This window comes from Passer montanus, unplaced genomic scaffold (assembly GCF_014805655.1).
Source record: "Passer montanus isolate IOZ18808 unplaced genomic scaffold, ASM1480565v1 scaffold5, whole genome shotgun sequence".
NCBI classification, from domain to species: Eukaryota; Metazoa; Chordata; class Aves; order Passeriformes; family Passeridae; genus Passer; species Passer montanus.
The window spans coordinates 3,323,345-3,343,973 of record NW_024369929.1 but is presented as its reverse complement, the minus strand read 5'-3'; the positions used below and the strand labels follow the sequence as shown (position 1 = coordinate 3,343,973).

The 20,629-nt window shown below is 39.7% G+C and overlaps 2 protein-coding genes across 12 annotated transcripts in view; one reads left to right on the top strand and one right to left on the bottom strand.

Moving 5' to 3' along the window:
• The window catches only part of FAM189A1 (family with sequence similarity 189 member A1), an 86,326-nt gene extending 67,921 nt beyond the window's left edge, over positions 1–18,405 (top strand). For 2 of the 7 annotated variants that reach the window (XM_039723214.1, XM_039723210.1), the window contains 8 exons: positions 1,894–1,956; positions 4,583–4,743; positions 5,343–5,478; positions 9,757–9,832; positions 10,601–11,191; positions 15,080–15,154; positions 15,837–16,165; positions 16,540–18,405. In XM_039723214.1, coding sequence (XP_039579148.1) covers positions 1,894–1,956; positions 4,583–4,743; positions 5,343–5,478; positions 9,757–9,832; positions 10,601–11,191; positions 15,080–15,154; positions 15,837–16,165; positions 16,540–16,722 — 1,614 coding nt within the window. In that variant the 3' untranslated portion in view covers positions 16,723–18,405. The remainder of the gene's footprint in view (positions 1–1,893; positions 1,957–4,582; positions 4,744–5,342; positions 5,479–9,756; positions 9,833–10,600; positions 11,192–15,079; positions 15,155–15,836; positions 16,166–16,539) is intronic. The other 5 variants (XM_039723215.1, XM_039723213.1, XM_039723212.1 and 2 more) reach the window with 4 other exon arrangements.
• Positions 18,225–20,629, bottom strand: part of APBA2 (amyloid beta precursor protein binding family A member 2) — an 85,051-nt gene continuing 82,646 nt past the window's right edge. For all 5 annotated transcript variants that reach the window (XM_039723209.1, XM_039723205.1, XM_039723206.1 and 2 more), the window contains one exon: positions 18,225–19,479. In XM_039723209.1, coding sequence (XP_039579143.1) covers positions 19,408–19,479 — 72 coding nt within the window. In that variant the 3' untranslated portion in view covers positions 18,225–19,407. The remainder of the gene's footprint in view (positions 19,480–20,629) is intronic.

The following is a 20,629-nucleotide window of genomic DNA, read 5'->3' as shown; positions in this document are numbered from 1 at the left end:
GTCAGTGGTGCTGAGCAGCTGCAGCATGCACAGAGCACAGAATGTCTCTGCTGATGTTTCGTGGGCAGGTCCCACAGCTGGGAATCCTGGTGCAGAGCTGATAGTCTCGCATGCCTTGGGCAGAAGGATAGACCACATGGTGTCCCATGAGGAACTGTTTCAATAGAGAATTATATGGGCAGCTTACCTGCTGTTTCTTCAGTTCCTTAACTGGGTCTACTCCATCAGCTTTTACCTCAGTGTACTCAAAATATTCAGAACATGAATAATACCTTCTGATCACTTCAGTGACCAAGTTACAGACAACCTTTCAGTGAAGAGCTGGAAGTTCAGTCTGACACAAAGAGAATGAGTTTTACAATTTTTCTCATATCAATGTAATGGTGTTTATTTCACCTGGAAAAATTAAACACTGAGAGATGTGTAATTCTTCACTGGGCAGGGATAGCTGATGAGTCTGCCTGCAGCTGTGAGCTGGCAGAGGAGGTCACTGTGTCCAGCCCCATTGTTGGCTGTGTGGGATTCTCAGTTCTGTGGCAATGGACCCTTGAGCATATCTGCATTTTCAGAAACTTTTACCTCTTTTGGAAGTGGAGTAGTTGTAGCATTTGTGCTTCTGATTCTGTGCTTCCTAACAACTTGCTGCGGCTGCCATGGCAAACTGCTGTATTGAGTGCAGATCCAAGCAGTGGGTTTATAGTATTTTACAGCTTTCTTGTTTACCCGGCTGCAACCAGACAGAGAGCATGTTTACTCCTGCCTCCTAACTGCAGACAAAAAAAAAAAAAAAAGTAGTCCTCACTATGAGGGCTGTTTGAATCAGACTGTTCCACTCTGTCCAGGTCAGATGTGCCCAGTGAAAACAGACTGAGTTCTGTGGTCAGTGTGTGCTCTGTGTTCCACACCCTTTAGCACATGCACTGGGCTGTGTAATGCCCATCCAGTATCAGACATATTTCACACACTGAAGTAAGGCCAAGGGTCAGAAAATACCTGTCTGTGTGAGTGTAATAGTCTGAATGCCAAGCTTCAAACATAAGGTCAGCTGTTTCCTAAAGGAGCATGAATTCCAGATCTGTATTTCATTGCCTGTCAGATTTCTGAAAGCTCCCAGCATCCAACAGCTCCAGGAGGGTAACAGAAATGGTTGAGTCTTCTGGATTTCTACAGCTGTGGGCTTTCTCTTTCTTTTTAGTAAATATGTTTGAAGTATCTGTTGATAGCTATAAATTTTTGCTAAGCTTTTAATGCAGTTGGGTATTTAGCATTTACCAGAGATGCTGTACGCTGTTTATCTTTGTCTGCAACCATTTTCTATCCCTGCTTCTGCAGTGGCCATTAGTTTAATCCCAAGGCTGGCTGGGAGTCCCACTGTGTGAGTTGTTCATGGTGTGAGCTGCAGTTTTTGACATGATATTGAGTGCAACTTGATCCTGTTTATCCTGATGACTGAACAGCCACCCCCATTTTCTGCTTGGCGGTTCTTGTTGTTGCCTACCCCATTTGCCATTAGTATCTTGAGACTGATTATTTGATAACAGCTGTCTTCTAATACTAGAAATGTGTGTTTGTGAGAAAGTATTTGTCAGTGTTTCTTCAGCCTTCTCAGCTCTTTGCATTTTATTACTATCTTTTTTTAACCTATGAAATTTGTATTAAGCCTTTGCTGAAACCCTGCCAGACTTCACTATTTGAGGCTAACTCTTGAAGATATTTAAAATACATTTTCCTGTAGAATGAATAAGCTTTTGCAGGCTAGCAGAGATCAGTAGACAACGTAGTATGGAATAAAATATGACTTAATTCCCACTTACTAGCTTTCAACTGTTTTCTCAAGGATGTCTGTTCTTTCTGGTAATCCCTTATATTTGCTATTGTTTCATTTCCTGCTAGTTTCCCTCTTACAGCCTTTTTCACTTTAATTTCTGTGCCTTCCAGCAGGATGATATCACACAGGTAAACTGTTTATAAACACCCCAAACATGTGTATTTCCATGTCCATCCTGCTGCTCGTTGTCAAGTGTTGGTCACAGTTCGTTGCCATGGTTTGTATTGCTGGATCCTGAAAGGGATGCAGATAATCCTGCTGAGCTGCATCCAAGCATTAGATCTTTTCCTCCTGGAACCACAGCCCCTTCTGCCCTGTGTAAAACCTGTCCCTTCTGTCATGTCCCACAAAGTGTGTGCTGATGGTTCACCTGCTGTGAAAGTGCCCTGTGTTTAATTGCCCTGGTCTGACAGGAGTGAGGGTATCACTCCCAGTATGAGGCTGGATGGGTCCAGCTCCAGGGAACTCCAGGACTGAGGGAACAGAGCTACAACTTCTCTGGTGCAAACCAAAACTTGGGGTCCTTGGCAGTATGGATACAGTCTGGGAGAAGGTCAAGGAAGTTGTCAATTAAAATAGGTTTGTTTCTAGACTGTAAAAATGACCCAAATTATCAACTCTTTTAGGAAGATGAGGGCAGTCCTGAGTTTGTTGGAGTCAAATAGTGTACAAAGTATGACCCAGCATACTCAGATATTTGCCTTCATTATGATAAATGTTTACGGGTTTTAGGTAATTATGTTGAAGTTTGTCTTCCTTCCTTTTTTTTCCTAAAAGATTGTTCCATGTATTTGAGATGGTAGCAGACCAGTGATTGCTTATGATTGCTTAGGGCAGAAGTTTGGAGTTTAATGGTTGGTATTGTTGTTATGTTACACTTTGGGAAATGGCTGTTGAAAATCAGATGAGTTTAGACCAAATGACTGCAAGAAAGTTGTGGGGTTTTTGTTTTTGTTTTTTTCTCTGTAAGCCAAACAGAGAAATGTCTGATAGTACCTGGGATAGCAGCATCCCACCTCACATGGAGTGAAAGGGCATCAGACACTTCACATAACAAAGAGTGACTCAAACTGATGCCATGTCTTTGTTTCTGTGCTGTACCATGCTGTACAATGGCTGAAAGTCCTTGGTTGGTGTAGGATGTAAGGAAATAGCACATTCTGCAGAGGAGGTTCTTTATTAATAGTTATGTGTAGAAGTAGTTATGCTCTGGAGAGCCGAGCAGCAAGCAGCTAATACTTCATTTTAACAAACAGTTGATACTGGTCCTCCTGACCCTCTGCTGTGCTGTATTATTACAGCTCTGACCTTTGAAACAACATGCATAGAGAGAGTTTAATAGAACTCAGATGTAACTCAAGCTTTAAAACACAAAAGACCAGCATCATTTCTATGGTAATATAAATTCAGCAACTACACCAAGCTAAATTTCAAAAAGTGATAAATACAGAACTGTGATATTAAAAATGAAGGTAATTTATTTTCTATTTGCTGGATCTCCTAAGCATAAGCATTTTCCCTTTTAGTTTACTGCTTCCCAAATCTTTATCATGGATTTAATCAAACAGTAGTGTAATGAGCCTACAGTACAAAAACAAGGTTGTCTTGTTCCAGTCTAAAAAAGAAATGTGCCTTCAGCAGAGTTCCTTAGCAGGGTTGTTTTAGAAGGAAGGAGCTAAAGATCAAGTCATCTACTGATCCAGGAAAACTGATATGAGAGCAGAAGCTTGCCTGGAGAAGAAAAAATGTAGTGGTTTTGAATTGTCTTTTAGCCCTCCTTTGATCCATGGGGACCAAATAGAGTCAGGTGTGGGTTGTGGGATCTTTGATGGTCCATATTTGATGTTGAATTAGTTCAGACCTTTCCCAGAACACTTTTGAGTGTTCCTGATATCAACGTATTGCAATGGCTTCTTCAAATCCCTGCTCTGCTGGAAGCTGATGAGTTCTCTGTCACAAATGTTGATGTGGTTCTCAGTATTATTACTTTTTATTGTGCAGTGTAATTATTTTCCTTTGGGTTTTGAGATGTGTATATGCAATAAATGTTTTTCTTACTTTCATACCAGTGCTTATAATCTTTATACCACATTTAAGTGTGCAGTGTCTGTATCACCAAACCACAAACAGCTATTAAGAATATTTCCTTTTACAAGAATAATAAAGAATAGCTATAAACAGCCCCTTCATTGGAAGTGAAAAATGGGTGGGATATTTCCAGTTGTTTTATCCAAAACATAATGTCTACACAGTAGCCTGTTTCTAGGTAGTTTTATTTGGGGTTGTTTTGGGGGTTGGTATTGGATTTTTTTTTTCTTTGTAAGTGCAAAGCAGTTCAGATTGGAAACAAAAACATGCAAATATTTATTTTAGTAGTTATATCTATTTTTCATCAGTTATTAAGATATAACTGATTATGTAGGGCTACAATAAGACAATATACAATATAGAAATATTTCTTGGAAAGCCAATAAATTGTAAATGTCTGTGTCCTGCATCCTAAGACTGACTGACTTAGAGGTCCACGGCCTCTCTGTCTTTAGTAAAAAGTTGTGCTGTATTTTGGCAATGTGACTCACTCTCTTCACTGATCACAAGTATTCTTATGCTCTCAGAAGTACCTCTTTCATTTCAGCTTGGGTATTAATGAATTTGGTATTGGTCAGGGTTGCTAATATTGACCTTTTATTAAAATTGATGATATTGGGGATGATGTTTCTACCATCTGAAGGAACTTAACCTGTTCCTTTTCAGTTTCTGCCACAGAGGCCACATTCTGCCAATCCTGACTGCATGACTCCGCATGGAACTGTCCTGCACCAAACCTTGGATTTTGATGAGTTCATCCCACCAATCCCCCCCCCTCCCTACTACCCGCCGGAATACACCTGCACGCCCGTGGGGGAGGCACAGAGGTGATGCTCTCCTGCTCTTGCAGTCAGCACCTGGTTCTGAGCTGTGGGCTAGGGAGCTCTCTCAAAGAATACAAAGCCAAATAATGTCTTCACTTACATTAGGCTCTTCTTTGCCAGAGAGATTACATTTGGGTTTTTGCAAACTCGTTAGGCTACATCTGGAAACATTTGTGTTAAATCATTGCTGCAATAGAAAAATAATTGAACTTAGCTAAGACAGGGATAACAATGTCTGAGCTTTGAGCAGAGATGCCTTTGTAAGTGATCCTTTCACAGTTAACATCATACATTTGAAATTGAGTGTGAGATTTATTTTTTTTTAAGGAAATTACTGCAATTAATGTGTATTAATTTGGACTAGTGGAGGATGTTATTGATGGCAAAACGGGCTGGTAAAGATGGCTGGCATCCTAAACAAAAAACAGTTGTTAAAGCTACCCTGTGAACCAGGGCTTCATTTTGGATGTCTAATAAATTTCTTGAATGTAATTTTTTGTAGTGTATTTGCTTTGAATTCAGAGAAGTCTTTACATCACTGTGGTATGGGTAATAAATCAATGCCATTTCTTAATTGTGTGCTTGTTTGTGTTTTTTTGTAGAAGTCTCCATTTGGACTTCCCTCATTCTCCATTTGGTGCTTTATATGAAGTAACCATTAATAGCCCAGGAATGCTGTATCCAAGTGAGCTGCCCCCTCCTTATGAGGCAGTGATTGGGGAGATGCCTGCCAGCCAGGTGAGGAAAACCAAAGGAAATTCTTTAAGTGGTCTCCAAATTTTCATGGTGCAAAATAATTCTAGATAATCTTTAAAGAACAATCATAAGAAAATATTTTTATTCTTGAAAAACATTTTCCAGACGATTTACTTTATACGGGTTTAGCTATCAAATTTTACAAATGTTACAAATTTACTGCAGTAGCGGTGAGTAGTTCTCTATTGCTTAACCCTCTGATTTTTACAGTTTTCAGTCATCAGCTTCTGCTGTTATGTGGCAAGAAACTGCTACTCCTGAGAGTGCAGAACTCTTTACCCTGAACTTGCAGAAAGGATCCAATGTACTTGAGACAAATGTTTACCTTACACTTTTTGCTTTTTTCTGTACTCTGCAGTATTGACTGAGCTGAAACTGGAATTATAATGTGTCTGCATGTACAGCCAGAGCTGATTCCAGCATCTCCTTGAAGGGATTTGTGGTAATTGAATCAGCTGTCACAAAGGGAAAATACTTACAATTGTTTTTAGAAGCTCTAATTTCTTTCAGGCTTCAGTAAAACTCCAGGAGTCAAACATTCTGGGTATTCTTTATCAGCTATTAATAGCACACTGAGGAAATACCTGTGTTCAGGTTGCCAAATTGCAGCCACATTACAGAGGGGACTACTTTGCCTTTCCCCAAAATAAAACATTGAAATATTTCCTAGTGGCTTATTTCCATGTTGGGGGAAACCAGAATTGAAACCACAGACCTAAAGAAATTATACAAATTTTCACTATTATACACAAGATGATTAAGATAATTAATAAGATGAGTGTCTGAGAGAAAAAGAATGTTGAAATGCTAAGCCTCAAAAAATACTATTAAATCTCCCCGAGATATGCCTATCTTTGTAGCTTTTGTGACTGACAAAGCAGTTTCTGACAGATCTTCTGATCCTTGCCTTGTGCCATATCCTCCACCCAACACAACAAACTGGCCAAACATTGCATTACTTTTGATTTGTTTGGCTATAATAAAATGAATCTGTATAAACCGCTGTGAGTGAAGTTCCTTGCTGAACAGCAAAATTGGAGTTTTCAAGGCCATTTTCTTCTAGAATATTTTTAATCCAAGTTGCATCCTTTTTCCTTAGAAGGAACTTGCAGAACCTGCAAGCCTTGGAGAAGTGAGTGTTTCTCAGTGATAAAAAATATGGACAAAAGTTATATGAATCATGCATGGTTTGGGGGGAAAGAGAAGGCTCCTATCTGTGATAAGAATTCATATGTGGTACTAAATAAGGATTAGTTTTCTATTTTTAGTAAAGCACAAAATCACTTTGGACAGTCCTGTAACTGGTACCACTCTTGGTGTGAGCATCAACATGCAGCAGCACAATAGCACCAGCATGTAACAAAAATATCATTTAACAAGATGTGACTTAAAGCCACAAAGAAGATGCTCTTGCAAAAGAGCTTGGCTTTAATAAGTAGATGCATTCACTGCTAATTTTTGGCATCTGGAATCAGTATCAGCACCTTGCCTGGCCCCCTGAGCTCCAGAGGTGTTTGTTCTAATCACCAGTGAAGATGAGTGGTGATTTCATTTCTAATAGTGATAATTATGTAGTTTCTTACCAGGAGTGAGTGTAATGAACTTGGTAGTTGCTGTTCAGAGAGCTTGTGACAGGCTTTGTGTCTCAGCACTGAAGCTCACTGGCAGAGATAACCAAAGCCTACGGTGACAGTCACAGATTTTTCTTGACAACAAAAGCCTTTGTGTATTTTTTGCAATTAGTGTCCCAGCTGAGCTGTCTAAGACAGTTTTGGGTCTACAAGAAGAACAAAATGGAGACCTGAGTTCTTACATGCTGCAAATGCTCCCATAGAGCACAGTACAGTAGGAACTGAAATAATGAGATTTATAAATCCCTCAAAGGCAGGCTTGGCAATGGAAATCATGTCAGGGATTTAGCTACAAAAGTGCTTCTGGGAACCATTATGTAATAATGTCATAATTGTAAAACCTTTTACTGTGCATCAAGCAATAGGTTTTATTTGTTTTTAAATGGATTGAGGTCCTTAGAATTTTATTAAATTGTACCAAATTAGACTCGGTATTTCATGCATTTTATGGGCAACAAATGTCAGTGCTAATTTAAGTGGTTACATCCATGTAAAAATTGCTGCTGTCATCTGTACTGATTAGGAATTCCCATTTCATGACTATAAAAAAAAGTGGTTTTCAGTGTTTTCCATGCAAAGTATTGACTGGGATGTAGAAAAGATAAGAACAAACAGATCAGCATTGTGAGTGAACTAAATCAATGACAGTGTTTTATAAGGTTTTCTAACCTGTAGGCTCTGCAGACTTGTTAAAAGCACAGGTTTTCTTCCTTTTTTCTATTGATGGCTTAGTAACTGTCTCAGGATGTGGAATTCAATAAGGTTTTGTTACCCTTGGCTGTGCAGGAGCCTGCATGAAACCATGTGCTGTTCCTGTGTGAACCAAAACTCTGACCTGCCTTCAAAATTGTCAGTGTTACCTGCTACAATTAAAACCCTGGTTCTCCTTCCCTCAGGCAAGAGGGTTAATCAATTCCAAATGCATAGAAAGTACATTCAGCAATTATTCAGAGACAATGTAGAGTGTCAATAAATGTTTCAGCACAAATTCTCTGCTGATGTTTTCCAGTCAGTGATTAAGTCAGTGATTATGAAAGCATCTAGATTAAGAATTTATGAAAGCCTCTAGGATGCCTAGATTTTTAAAAAGAAACAAACACCCTTAAAACATTATGCTATTTCTACCAAAAGGTAGTCAGTCTGAATTTTCTACAACAACAAAGAGCATTTCTTACTTTAATTTCTTACTTTTCTAGTTAGTTCCCAGAACTTCCACAGTTAGATCCAAGTGTCACTTTCAGTAACATCACATTTTACTTTTTACCACAGATGTGATAGTCTGCTACAATCAAGAAAGATCCATTAAGAAATTTCCAAGGGAATTATTTAAAAATGTTGAGTGATTTCCCTTTTGCTTCCCAGTCCTCTATCCATGTCTTGCTGAATTAAAGTATTTGTGGTACTGTTCTTTGCTTGGAGTTGTATTTGCTAAACCTTAAAATAATTTTTAATACCAAAATTTCTATCAAAAGAAGTTTCTGGTCACTGGATCACAGAGAGAGAGAGAAAGAAAGAAAGAAAACAGTGAACACAGTAAGTCATGCACAAATATATGTGCTTTAATCTACACTGGCATGTGAAATGGAAGCTCTTTCCCTAATAGCTTCAGACTAATTGTGTCACATCCAATTTTTAGGCCAGACACAGATTAAGTGCTTGACAAAAAGGTTTGCACAGAGGTGGCTGATGCTGATTTCTAGACTGTCACCAACCATAATAAGCTCTACTAGTTAATTGTGGCCCTACAGACAGAAGTAGATATGATGCTTTCTGCTCAAGATGGTATCAGTTTCATTCCTTTCAATCTTTTTTGTATTTTTTCTCATTTGTTGTTACCAGCTATTTATTGGAATAATTTTTTTGATAATCACATTCCCAAAGAACTGCTAAAAATCTATCAATATTGGCAACAAGGTCCAATCCAAAGTCTAATCAAATCAGTAGAAAGAAAATTTCCTAAATTTCAGGTATTTATGGATCCAGTCTTTCCAGCAGGAATTATTCTATATTTTATTCACATGATTCTCAAAATTGGAGGGAAGTTACCCCCTTAGATCCACCCCTTCAGAAAAAAGGTGAGTGGTAATGCTGTGTCCATTCAGCAATCTCCACCAGGCTGGAGAGCACCTGGGTGGCAGCCACGTTAAAGGGCCTCAAAACACATTAACAGCTAACATCCTCACAAATAACTAAAGCAAAATTCTGCTCTTTTGCTTGTTTTTGTGGTTTCTGGTTTTCTGTCTCCTATTTTAGGGTGATATGATGTGGTCAACAAAAAACAAGCACAATGCAGAAATGAGAAATGCAGACTGTAGAAAGAGAGATTGCTTTTACTAAACTCAGGTATTAAGTTTAGTAGTGTGAGCCTGCAGCCCCAAGTGCCTGTGAATTCAAGATGAATTTACTTTGCAGATTCTGGAAAAATGTAAAATTGCATTGAGCATGTGCCTTTGCCCTGCATTTGCTCTTGACCCAAAGATGTAAAATAATTTAAATAGCTTTCAGTCTGAATAGCAGCTCATATGAAAGTGACTCAGCATTGTCAGGTGTGTCCTTCAGATCCTGAGCACTACACTTTGTTTGGTGAGTTGCAGTTTAATGAGCTCTTTCATTCCAAATGTTCATTTAGGTCACTGGTGCTGCTCAGCAAGTGTCTGAATCGAGCCTGGGGGAGAGGAACACGACCCCGGACTTCAGCACACAAGGTGATAGTGTCTCCTTAGAGATGGAAGTGGGGTTTTTGAGCAGGCTTTCCCTTCTCCTTCTTCTCCTTCTTCTCCTTCTTCTCCTTCTTCTCCTTCTTCTCCTTCTCCTCCTTCTCCTCCTTCTCCTCCTTCTCCTCCTTCTCCTTGTCCTCGTCCTCCTCCTCCCCTTCCCCTTCCTAATGGCGAAAGAATCATTTGTATTCAGGTTATGCATGACAAGAAGGACCTTTTCACAGTCAGAGGCTGGGGCTGGAAGGACAGAGGAGAGTTTTGCTAGACAAAGCAAGCTCTAGTTGAGCCCTTTGAGGTGGATCTGGCAACTGTCATTTCTCTTCAAAGAGCCCCTCACATTCCTGCAGCTTGTGTTTCATTGTCAGCAGCCATGGGTGGCTTCCTGACCTTCACATTTCTTCTCCAAAGAGTAGTTTCCTCCATGGCTTCCAGGAAGCTGAATAGGAAGCTTGCTGCCTGAAGCACAGATGTTGGGGATGCAAGTAGACAAGTAGCACTACAGGGTCTGTTTATTTAAAGTTGAGAAGTCAGTATGGAGAACAGCACAAAGATATCTTTTCTGAAGGACACTAGAAAGAAGTAAATTACTTCAGTGTTTTTTGCTTTGGCATTCTTCATCTGAGACCTTTTGAGTTCTTATTGATAAAAGAACTTGCAGATTGCTCAACTTAAGTCAGCCTACAGAACATGGGGAGGGATAAGATTGGGAGGGTAGGCAAGAAGTTTTTATTTTTCTCTGAATCTCTTGTTTTGCAGTTTCTGTTGAGAGCACCTCTTTGATGGTCTCTGAGGCTGTTGATATCCCAGACCGTAGCTACTCCTCTGAGGATCTTTGTTCGCTGGAAGTTCAAGGATCTCTCCAATCTGCAGATCTTTCTCCCTACTGCATAACCCCCAAGGGGGCTGCAGACCAGAGCTGCAGTGCCCTGGATTGCCACACTCACTGCAGGTTTCACAGAACTCGCTCTGAGGGCTTTCCTGATGAGGGGGACAGCTCCCACAGCCGAGCCTCTACAGACAGGTCTCAAGGACAGGAAAAGAACTGTGCCCACGGCAGGTCCTTGGACTGTTCCTCAGGGAATTACAGCCCCTCAGAACGAGAACTGCAGAGCTCTGCTCAGGAGAGCAGTGCCACGCCGCCTTTGAAGCAGAAGAAAACCTGCTGTGTGGACTTTCACCAGCCTCCTGCCACTTTCCAGACCTCTCCCTGTTTTGGGCCTGCAAATCCTTCACCACGTGCAAGTGGCCCCGAGGCTGCTGCCCAGCAGCAGCACCTGGCACAGCAGCCAGCCTCAAACATCGTCCGCTCCAGCAGTGCCCCCGTGTCCTGCTCCTCTGCCACTGAAGGTAGGTGTGGGACCCCAGGGCAGCAAAGTACTGGTACTGATTTGAGCAGCAATTGGTGCTGCTGGAAATTATGTGCAGTGTTCCAAAGAGGATTGTTTTAGGTGTGAAGGCTTTAGCTCCATGCATGTTTTCTAAATTTGAAAAATTTTAAGAATGGAAATGGAAACTTGACAGAGTGAAATTAATTTTGGCTTTTCTAAATTTTACCATTCTTTCTGCACTGCTCAGAAAACAATGAGTAGCTTTTCCCACCTCTCTGTTACTGTTCTACTGGGAGGCTAAACTAAGAAGTGCAATGGCAGCTGGGGTTTATTTAGGAGACTGCTACTGGAGCTGTCACGCTTGTTGTACAGCAGGATGTGTTTCCTCAAGGTGACACTGACATTGGCAGTACTGGGGCATGTCACAGGCTGTCACTGTGACTAGTGGCAGCGTGGGGTGTGTGGGGAAAAGTTTTGAAGGACAAAGAAATAAACATGAGACACATGACAAGATGATAAAGGAAAAGGAATGCTTTTGGCTGTCATGGATGTATCTTCTGCTATGAATCTCCTTTTAGAAAAGTAGGGAAGAGAAAAGGAGATGTTAGCTGAACAGTGTATCTTCATAAAAATATGTGTGTTAGTGAAAAAGAAAGGGTTGATTCAGTAGAGAATAATAGCAGGGATGTAGAACTGTCTGAACCATTTGAAAGGGATCTAAGCTGTTAAAAGAGATTCAGAAGGGTAACCTGGAGAAGTGGCTTGAAAGTAAAGATTAAAAGCTTTTTAAGATGTCATGGGTTGTGCTGCTACAAGAGCTGTTCACCAGGCTTTGTAAGGGATCTAGAGGAAGAATCATGTGACTAGCTCAGATCAAAAGGAGACAAAATATTGAGATAACTTGTTCCATTTAGGATGATGTTTTGGTTCTATTGCACTTCTTGCATCTTTATGCTATCATTTCAGAGACTTCATACTTAGCTCAATAATTGAATGTCTTTTACCTTTAGAAATGTAGCCTCTGCATCTGAGCCAGGAAAAGTGAATCTTTAATCTAGAAGTCTGCATTTATTTTATGACATTTACTCTGCTAGGACATATGTGCAATGAAGCTGCCAGTAAGCAGACAGTAAGTAGGAATTTCTGAATCCGTTCTGCTGTGTGAAAGTCAAGAAGAACAACCCTTTCTGTTCTGGATCAGGCTCTGCAACTTTGCAGAGCTGTGCTCCATATGCTCGCTGAGCAGCGTTTGCCGTGGGCAGCCGTGCTCATGTGCTCCAGCTGCCTCTGGACGCCTGCTGGAACTGATGCCCTGCTCCCTTTTAATGTGTCCTAAATACAGCCATCTTCTCCTCTGGAAGAGTGGCATGGAGGGACAGGAGTTGGACATTACTGAGATGTAAGTGGGCTTAGCAAAGGCTGGAATGCAGAGGCAGAGAAAGTTCTAGAGATGACACACGGGAGGGTGAGCAACAGCAGTGACTTGGAGGGGCTGGGTGCTGACCTACATTGCTGCCTACGGAGACACTTCCTAATGGAATCCTTCAGGGAAGCATTGACTTGAGTCTCTAGTTAAGCCTAGATGTATTTCTCCATACATCTGTTTGGCAAACTAGTTTGCAATATTTTACTCTGTGAAGGTTTACATTGCATCTCCTTCCTCTACTTTTTATTGAACCTGATTTGGAAATCATACGTAGTTTAGAAGGAGCCCAATTCTAGTAACACATTCTGGCTGTTTGTAGCAGCCCTGAAGCGTATTTTTCCTAAACTGTGACAAACAGCTGAAGCTCTTTACAGTCTTTTTAAGTTTCAAAAGGCATTTGATCTGGATTTTTCATGGCTGATTGTTGATATTTACTGCAGAACTTTGAAATATACCTGTGGGATTGAATAATAGGCAAAGATAAAGGAAACCAACTGAGCACCCTCAACCAACACACAAGAAAAAGTGCTTTGTTTTTTTTCAGTAACATACACTTACTTTTAAAAATTGTCCTGGAGTAAAAGAACTGGTCAAGTGGACTTAACTTCATGAAAGACAGAGCTGTAACTACACATTATTAATACTAATAACTGTGGATTTTGGAGAACTGAAGCTGGAAGAGCTTTACCCATGTTCTCAAAAAGGAAAATACAATGGTCAGATTGTAGCTGGGGCTTGGGTTTTTCTTAAGACACTGCCTTTCTACTATAAAAAAAATTACTAATTTATTTTCTGCCTCACCTCCAAGCCAATGTGAAGAGGTTCAGAAGCACAACCTTGACATTTATTGTGTAGATTTTTGTGAAATGGATTTTGAATTGCACTGTGAATGCACTGCCCATAGTTTGGAACAGAAATTATTTGACACAGGGTAGGTGCATGCGTGCAACAGGACAGTGACACCACAGCAATGAGATCTAATGAAGCCAGTCTTTTAGGCCAGACAAACACAATTCATTTGCTTCAAGCACATCTTGACCTGATGGGGTCTATATGGTATGGTCAAATAATTTTCCCATTAAACCTTTTTAAGTAAACTTGGGGTTTTTTTTAATACCTGTCATTCCTAGTGGAGAAATTATAAATGAAGGTTTAGTTTAATAGGTGCCTTTGTACTCACTGTGTACTCCCTGAAAAACATAAAAATGGTGGGTTCACATACCACTGTCAGACACGGTTCCCTCCTAAAAAAATTACTTAAAAATTAATAGTTTGCATGTTTTTCTGCCTTTTCCCTGTAAAGTTTGTCATGGCAAAGGCAGACAAATTCAACTCCTAGCACAGATGTTTATTACAATAAACTTCATTTGTAATCAGCTATGATAGACTATGTGGCTGTATCAGTTAAGTGCCTGAGTGATTATTGTAGTGTTTGCGTTCCAGATAATTCAGGGTCATGTCCAGTGGTGTAGTTTTGACTTGCTGCAAGTACATTAAACTGTTTAGTAATGGATGGGAAGACAGAACCTCTGAAGTGTCTCCTCTTAATAACCATGCCATGATTCATGTGCTACAGTACTTAAGCATAATAGAACAAATTAAAGACAGAATAGAAGCTGTCTCTCTTAATTTCTTACAGATTTGCTATGTTTTTAGCATCTTACATTTGTTTCCTTCATTTAATTATTCACTCTACCAGAGAGGATTATGCCAGCTTTTCATTATAAAGTGTCCCTGGAGATATGGAAGAAAACCTCTCCTAAGCTGCCTAGAAGTTCAAAACCATTTTCAGTCTTGGAAACAGATTAACAACTAAATGTGAGGGTTTATTCCATCTTGTCACAAATGAAAAAGACTGCAGGTGGTAGTTACTGTACAGTGTGATCTCATCATCATTGATCCTCGTGTTGGAATCCCAGAAACTGTCATGAGATGGCATCCAGAGCTGTTTGTAGATGCTTCATTACCACTTGTTATTGATTGGCTCATCAGGTACCACCCTGTCACCTACCCATTAATTTAAACAATGGTGTATTACATTTGTACTGAAAAGAATGATAATATATTTTAAAAAGGAAGAGGAATATAATAAATGTTGGTTTAGTAGAAATTAGATGGATTAATCTTTCTCGTTTTCCCCATTTTCCAATATAAACTCTGTCCACCCAGGAAATACAGAAAAGGTCTGAGGTCTGCCTCTATAGGGAGCTTGCCATAGTTTCAGCACTTAGATCTGAAATATTTAGGATTACAGAGGAAACCATAAAACATGAGCTCTGTCTTCCTATTTGTGTAACAACTCATAAGGCATTTCTGGCTGTAGTAGCTTCTCTTTATGAATGGACATCTTGAAAGCAGTATTTCTTCTGAGTAGTTTCATTCTGTAAAGGAGATAAATAAAGGTTCCAGTGTATTTTTCCTTGCTTTGGGCAGAGGACAGCAGGGTTTGACTTTGCTCTTTCTGTCTGCCTTTGGTTGAAGGTGATAATTGTGCCTGGACCTCTGTGTGCAGGCAGTGCCAAGATGCAGGATTATCTCCAGCTACAGGAGAAACAGGTGAGAATTGGTTTTCTAAAGCAGAGGATGGTTTTCCTTATTTTCTTTTAAAAATAATGAAAAGCTTCTGAGAGAGAAATGAGCCTTAAAAATTCTGGGGCAGAAAAGCCAGTTAACAGCATACATGTATGGTGTACAATGCTGATGGAACCTGCCTTAAATGAAAATAAATACTGTGAATTAGGTCCTCTGGTTTAGATCAGCATTTTTGCTTTCTCTGTGTTTCTCACTAATCTCTCTTGCGTATAATTTCTGAGGTTTAGAAATAGAAATAATTTTCAAGTTGGGGCGAGGGGCTGGGCCTAAAACTTTACAAGTTACATGTAACACAGAGTAGCTGGTGGGTTTCCTTACCATTAATGTCACCTGAAGTCCTGGAAGATGGAGGTAACAAAAATGTCTGATTTGTGAAGTGCTTTAATTATCCACCCACTCATTCTCAAGGCAGTTCTCCTTGGCCATGGGAAGATCTTACTCTTGATTACTCCTAGTTACTCCTGGTTAAAGTTATCCATTTTGTAGCATTTACTTGACTGCATGTTTTTGCTACTCTTCAAACAAAACAGACATTTTATGACAAAGTAGAAACTTTGTGACAATATTTGTTTTGCCTTTTTTTTTTTTTTCTCTTTTCCTTTTTTTAAACTATTACTTTAAAGATATTCTTCCCCCCCTTTTTTAGTTCCTGTCTCTGGTTCTCATATGGCTGCCTCTGCTTGCCAGCATTCTTTGAGCAGTTTTCTACCAACTGGAAAACAGAGGGATACAAGGAAAATCGATCTGCACCTAAAGCCAAAGGCTTTTCACACAGTCTCAAAAGAGCGGCCACACTCCTTAGTGGACCTTAAGGCCTATAAAGACACAAAAATTTTAGTGGCAAAATTTTTGGAACATTCAAACTGTAATCTTCCTCCAGAAGTGCGTCACGTAGTGAACAGCATACGGTCAGTCATTAAGTCTGATGAGAGACACATGGAAGAAGCCATCTTCAGTGCCAATATCATAGACCAGGTAGGCCACCGATGTTCTAAAGGTGTGTCCAGTTTTCATAGACAAATACCTTATTTAAATGTTTTTACAGTTTAAGTTCTTCAGAGGATTCCTACAGAAGCTCTTTTATTAAGAAATAATTTGTATTTATTGGGCAGCAATACATTTTACACTGCAGTTCAGACGGAAAGCTTGGCTGTACTTTCCAGGTGCCCAGTCCTTTCCTTGCCCAGCTGCAAGGACAGAAGCAGGAGGGGTTCTGGAGGGCTGAACCTTCTTTGGAAGAGTTTCAGTGTTAAATGAAATATTATTCACAGACTGAACCTTTTAAAATAGAACTTTTCTTCCCCCGTTTTCCCCATTCTTCCCTCCTCCGCCCCTGCCTGTTCCCGCAGGTGATGACGAGTTCGCAGCGGAGCGCGGGCTGCGGGAAGCGGCTGCGGGAGGATCTGCACCTGCGGAGCTGCGGCGCCCTGAGCTCCCCCGCGGCCGCGGCGCGCCGGGCCCCGCTCGGCCGCGCCTGGGAGCGGCCGCGGCCGCACAGCCTGATCGGGGTCTGCCGGGAAACCATCCTCTGACAGGGGCCACAGGTATGTCACCGCAGCACGGAGCTGTGGAAGGAACCGGGACTGCCAGAAATGCCACTAGTGGATGACGCTAAAAGGAAAAAGTGTCTTCCTTTGGAATTCCACTTTTTTCCGCCCCCCACAGCAGGATGAGAACAGCTGTTTTTCTGAATGTAAATTTCAGCCTTGATTTTTGCAAACTTTTAATTGATTTATTAGTGAAGTCATAACAAGTGTTTTCCCAACCAGAAATGCATTTATTTCACTGTACTTACAGAAATGCTACTGATGCTGCCCAGCATTTCTTGAAAACCATTGCAAACCCACCAGAGACTGGCTGTACAACTTAAAAGTTGTATTTATTTAATGTACCTCAAAGTGTTTTAACTATCGTCAGTGTTTTAATAAAAAACTTATTTCTGGACTTTGCCTTTTCAACAACTGATTTGGATACAGACATAAAGGTGATTTATACACACATAGAGTGCTGCTTCTAATCCATTTTCCCAGTGTCTTTCATTCCAGACAAACTGATCTGTCCAGTTAAAACAGCTCCCCGCTCCCAGGGCTGCCCTTTTAAACTGCAGTGCTTGCTGCAGTGTGGTTTGTTCCTGCTCTCTTCTGAATGTTCAGCAGTTCAGTCCTGCACTAGTGTGAGTGACCAAGAACTGATGTTTAATCCTCTGCAGTGTGTGACCAAAAGATGCATTAGGGAAGAAGACTGAAATTCTGCATTTCCAAAAAGCATCTTTCACAAACTTTTCACCAACAGCAACTGATAGGAAGTTAGAGAAATTTTTATCTAGCAGAGCCTTGAACATTTTCAAAAAGAATTGTTACTCCAATTCATAGTTTTGACAATTTTATTACTAAAACATGTTATTGTGGTTCTGCTGTGTTTATGATTTAACATTGATCTTTAAAAAAATATCAAAAAGTAAATATTGACACTGATTTCATTACCAGCATAAACACAGGTCTGCCAGCAACATCTTCCAGTGCAAGCTTCATCCTGGCTCTTTCAGAGGAAATTGGAAAGGCCTTAAAGAGAAGGTTCTCATAAAGAACCTACCACAGGTTGATGTTTCAGGATTTTAATTTTTTTTTGCAGCAGTGCTTGTCAGTAGCCTTAGTTTCCATTTGAGGTTTAATCATATACTGCTTTCATTTGTGTCACTCTGAGCTGGGCAGACATCCTGTGAAAAGGTCACAAAGGAATGTAGCTGAAGATGGGTAGTTTAAGTTTTACAGATTCATCCATTTTAATGTATTTTAATTATAGCATGCTTCTGTATTGATGTGAAGTTACAGTGACATCCAGTGGCAACAAGGTATGCTAATTGAAAGCTTCTACTCTCAAGATCATAATGATACACAAATTCCTAATTCAAGAGAATATTTCCTTTAGAAAGAAATCTGTGACCTTTGCAACTGCACTTAGATGAAGAATTAAATGATCTTCTACTTGGAATTTTTTACTATGTAAAGTTACACAACAAACAAAATAAGCAAGCTTCCTTTCTTATTTCAGATTTATTAGTGATAGGTTAATTCTTTCCTAAGGTCAGTTGCATGCAACACACTACTCCTTGAAGTACAGTCATCTAAAGCTCTTTAGGTACTGCATGGTAAGGCTTCTTAAGTCACAGTGTATTTTCTTCAAGGCCTTGGCCAAAAGAAAAAAAAATAGACAAAGTTACACCAATTAACATTTATCTCATAAGGAATACAACTTTACTACTAGGTTTTTTATCTACACACATTCTAATACTGCTGATGGTGCTAGGTTATTTGTCAAAACAATTTACATTCAGAACACATTGCCTTAGGAATAAGAATGCTTTATAAAAGACAGAAACAGGTAAGCATGGCTTTCCCATTTTGAGCTATTATGAACAAAAAGGTAATATGCAAAAATTAAAGAAAAAAAAACCCCAGCCCAACACATACATTACACAACCTGTGCAATAAGTTATCCATGAAACAACTCTGTTAAATCATAAAAATCACAAGCATTAAAAATAAATATGTATCTAAATAAATATTTTGATTTTAATCTTGTGGCAATTATTCTTTATTTAGCATATGAAACACTTGTTACATGTTTATGTTCACACCTTGCCAAACAGGTTACACTTGTCATAACAATACCAAGTACTACAGTGGTTTTCTTTACAGTAGAGTCTAAAAGTTTGAACTGCACACATTCCTTTCCACTGAAATACCACAGATTCAGCACCAGTTTTAAAATTATGCAAAGTCATCAGTATTGGACCACTTTATGGGACTGGGATTTTTCTTTAACTTGAGGCAGCCAGAACTTTCTCTCATTGCTTCTCTTTGCCATCTCCTGCAGTCTCATTCATCAAATATTCACATTCACTGTGTTATCAAACAAGACAGACATACATCACTCCACATAAAGGTTACAAATAAATATGTTGTAAGTTCTATGAGAAAAGAGTTTAGAAGATGTTCAAAATACTTAAATGTTTACAAAGATTTTTGTCAGTGATTATTGTCCTTGACCATCCTTCTCAACACTTTTTGTCAAAGAAATAGAAAGGAAGGAGAGAAAAGGCAGAGACACCTGTCTGTTCCTTGTTCTGGAGTCCTCAGGTCAGCTTCCAGGCCTTTCATTCATACAAAATACAAAATTCTCTTCAGTTATGACAGCTTCAGCTTGGATGGAAGATGTTAGATGTACAGGGGGGTCTCTTGACCTGTTAGGAGCCTGAACATGGCAGCTGGCATAGTCTTCATGTGAATCTGTCAATTGATTACACAGACATTAATAGAGCTGGTATTATTTTAAAATAATTCAAAAGGCCTCATCTGTCTCTCCCTGTGGTCAAAGTGCATTTTTTGTCCTGGTTTCTATAGATTTTTTCCTAGATTTTCTAGTTCAAAGTTCTCTGGTTTTAGGATGCTGGTTTGCTGTCTTTGCTTTTTTTTTCATGTGGTTTGGGGTTTTTGTTTTGTTTTTGTTTTTTAATTATTTATTAATGACAATTATATGATGTGACATCATATAGTTTTAAAACCCACCTAAACACTTTTTGTTGATACACCCTATTCCAATTACAGTAAAATTTACAGACCTTAAATAAGAAGTAGCACAAACCTCTCTGAAAATTCCTTCTGCTGTTCTGGCATTAATGGAACTTAGATTTGTATTCTATCTTCCTCTCTGTGGGAATGTCATTTCATATTTTCACTGAATTACAGTATGATCCTCTGAACACAAAACTTGGACTTTGCCACCTGATGTTGAAATGCCAATGAAGAGTTTGGTGGAATAGTTTCTCCTATGGCTAATGTACTTCAATTCCTTCCTCAAGGAGTCCTGGGACTCCAGTCCCCAGTGCCAGAGGATTTCCCAGACTAGCAGAGTCCCAGGCTCAGGTAATCAGGTCTCCACCAGAACTGGACTTACAGCTCTAAGTACCTATTGGACAACACAAGAGGAAGGAAGGGAAACTTTACTAACTGATAATACAGACCCTCACCAGCTGCCTTGGTATCTTCTCTTCACGCTGTAAAGAAGAAAAGTTTCATCTGTATTCCTATGTGAGGTGAGAAGTTACACAGCTAAGAGGGACCTTGGAGGGGCTGTTGGAATCAGGAGCTTTGCTCCTGACAAAGTGCACATACTCTGTTATGGTTTGTCAGGTATCATTTTCCAGAAGGAAACCAGCTGTCTCTAATTTTTGTCAGAGGAACTAGTGGGAGATCTGGCCAGGGTTCTGTATTTAGACTACATTAAATTCAGGAGGGATTTTGAAAAACTGGACAGTCTTGCTTATTCTCTGCTGATCTCTCTAGAAGTACTGGAGAGAGAGGTGTGTTAACTTATTTCCAAGGTAAGTTGGAAATGAAATTATTAAAATGTATATCAGTTTGCATCTCTCAGACATAG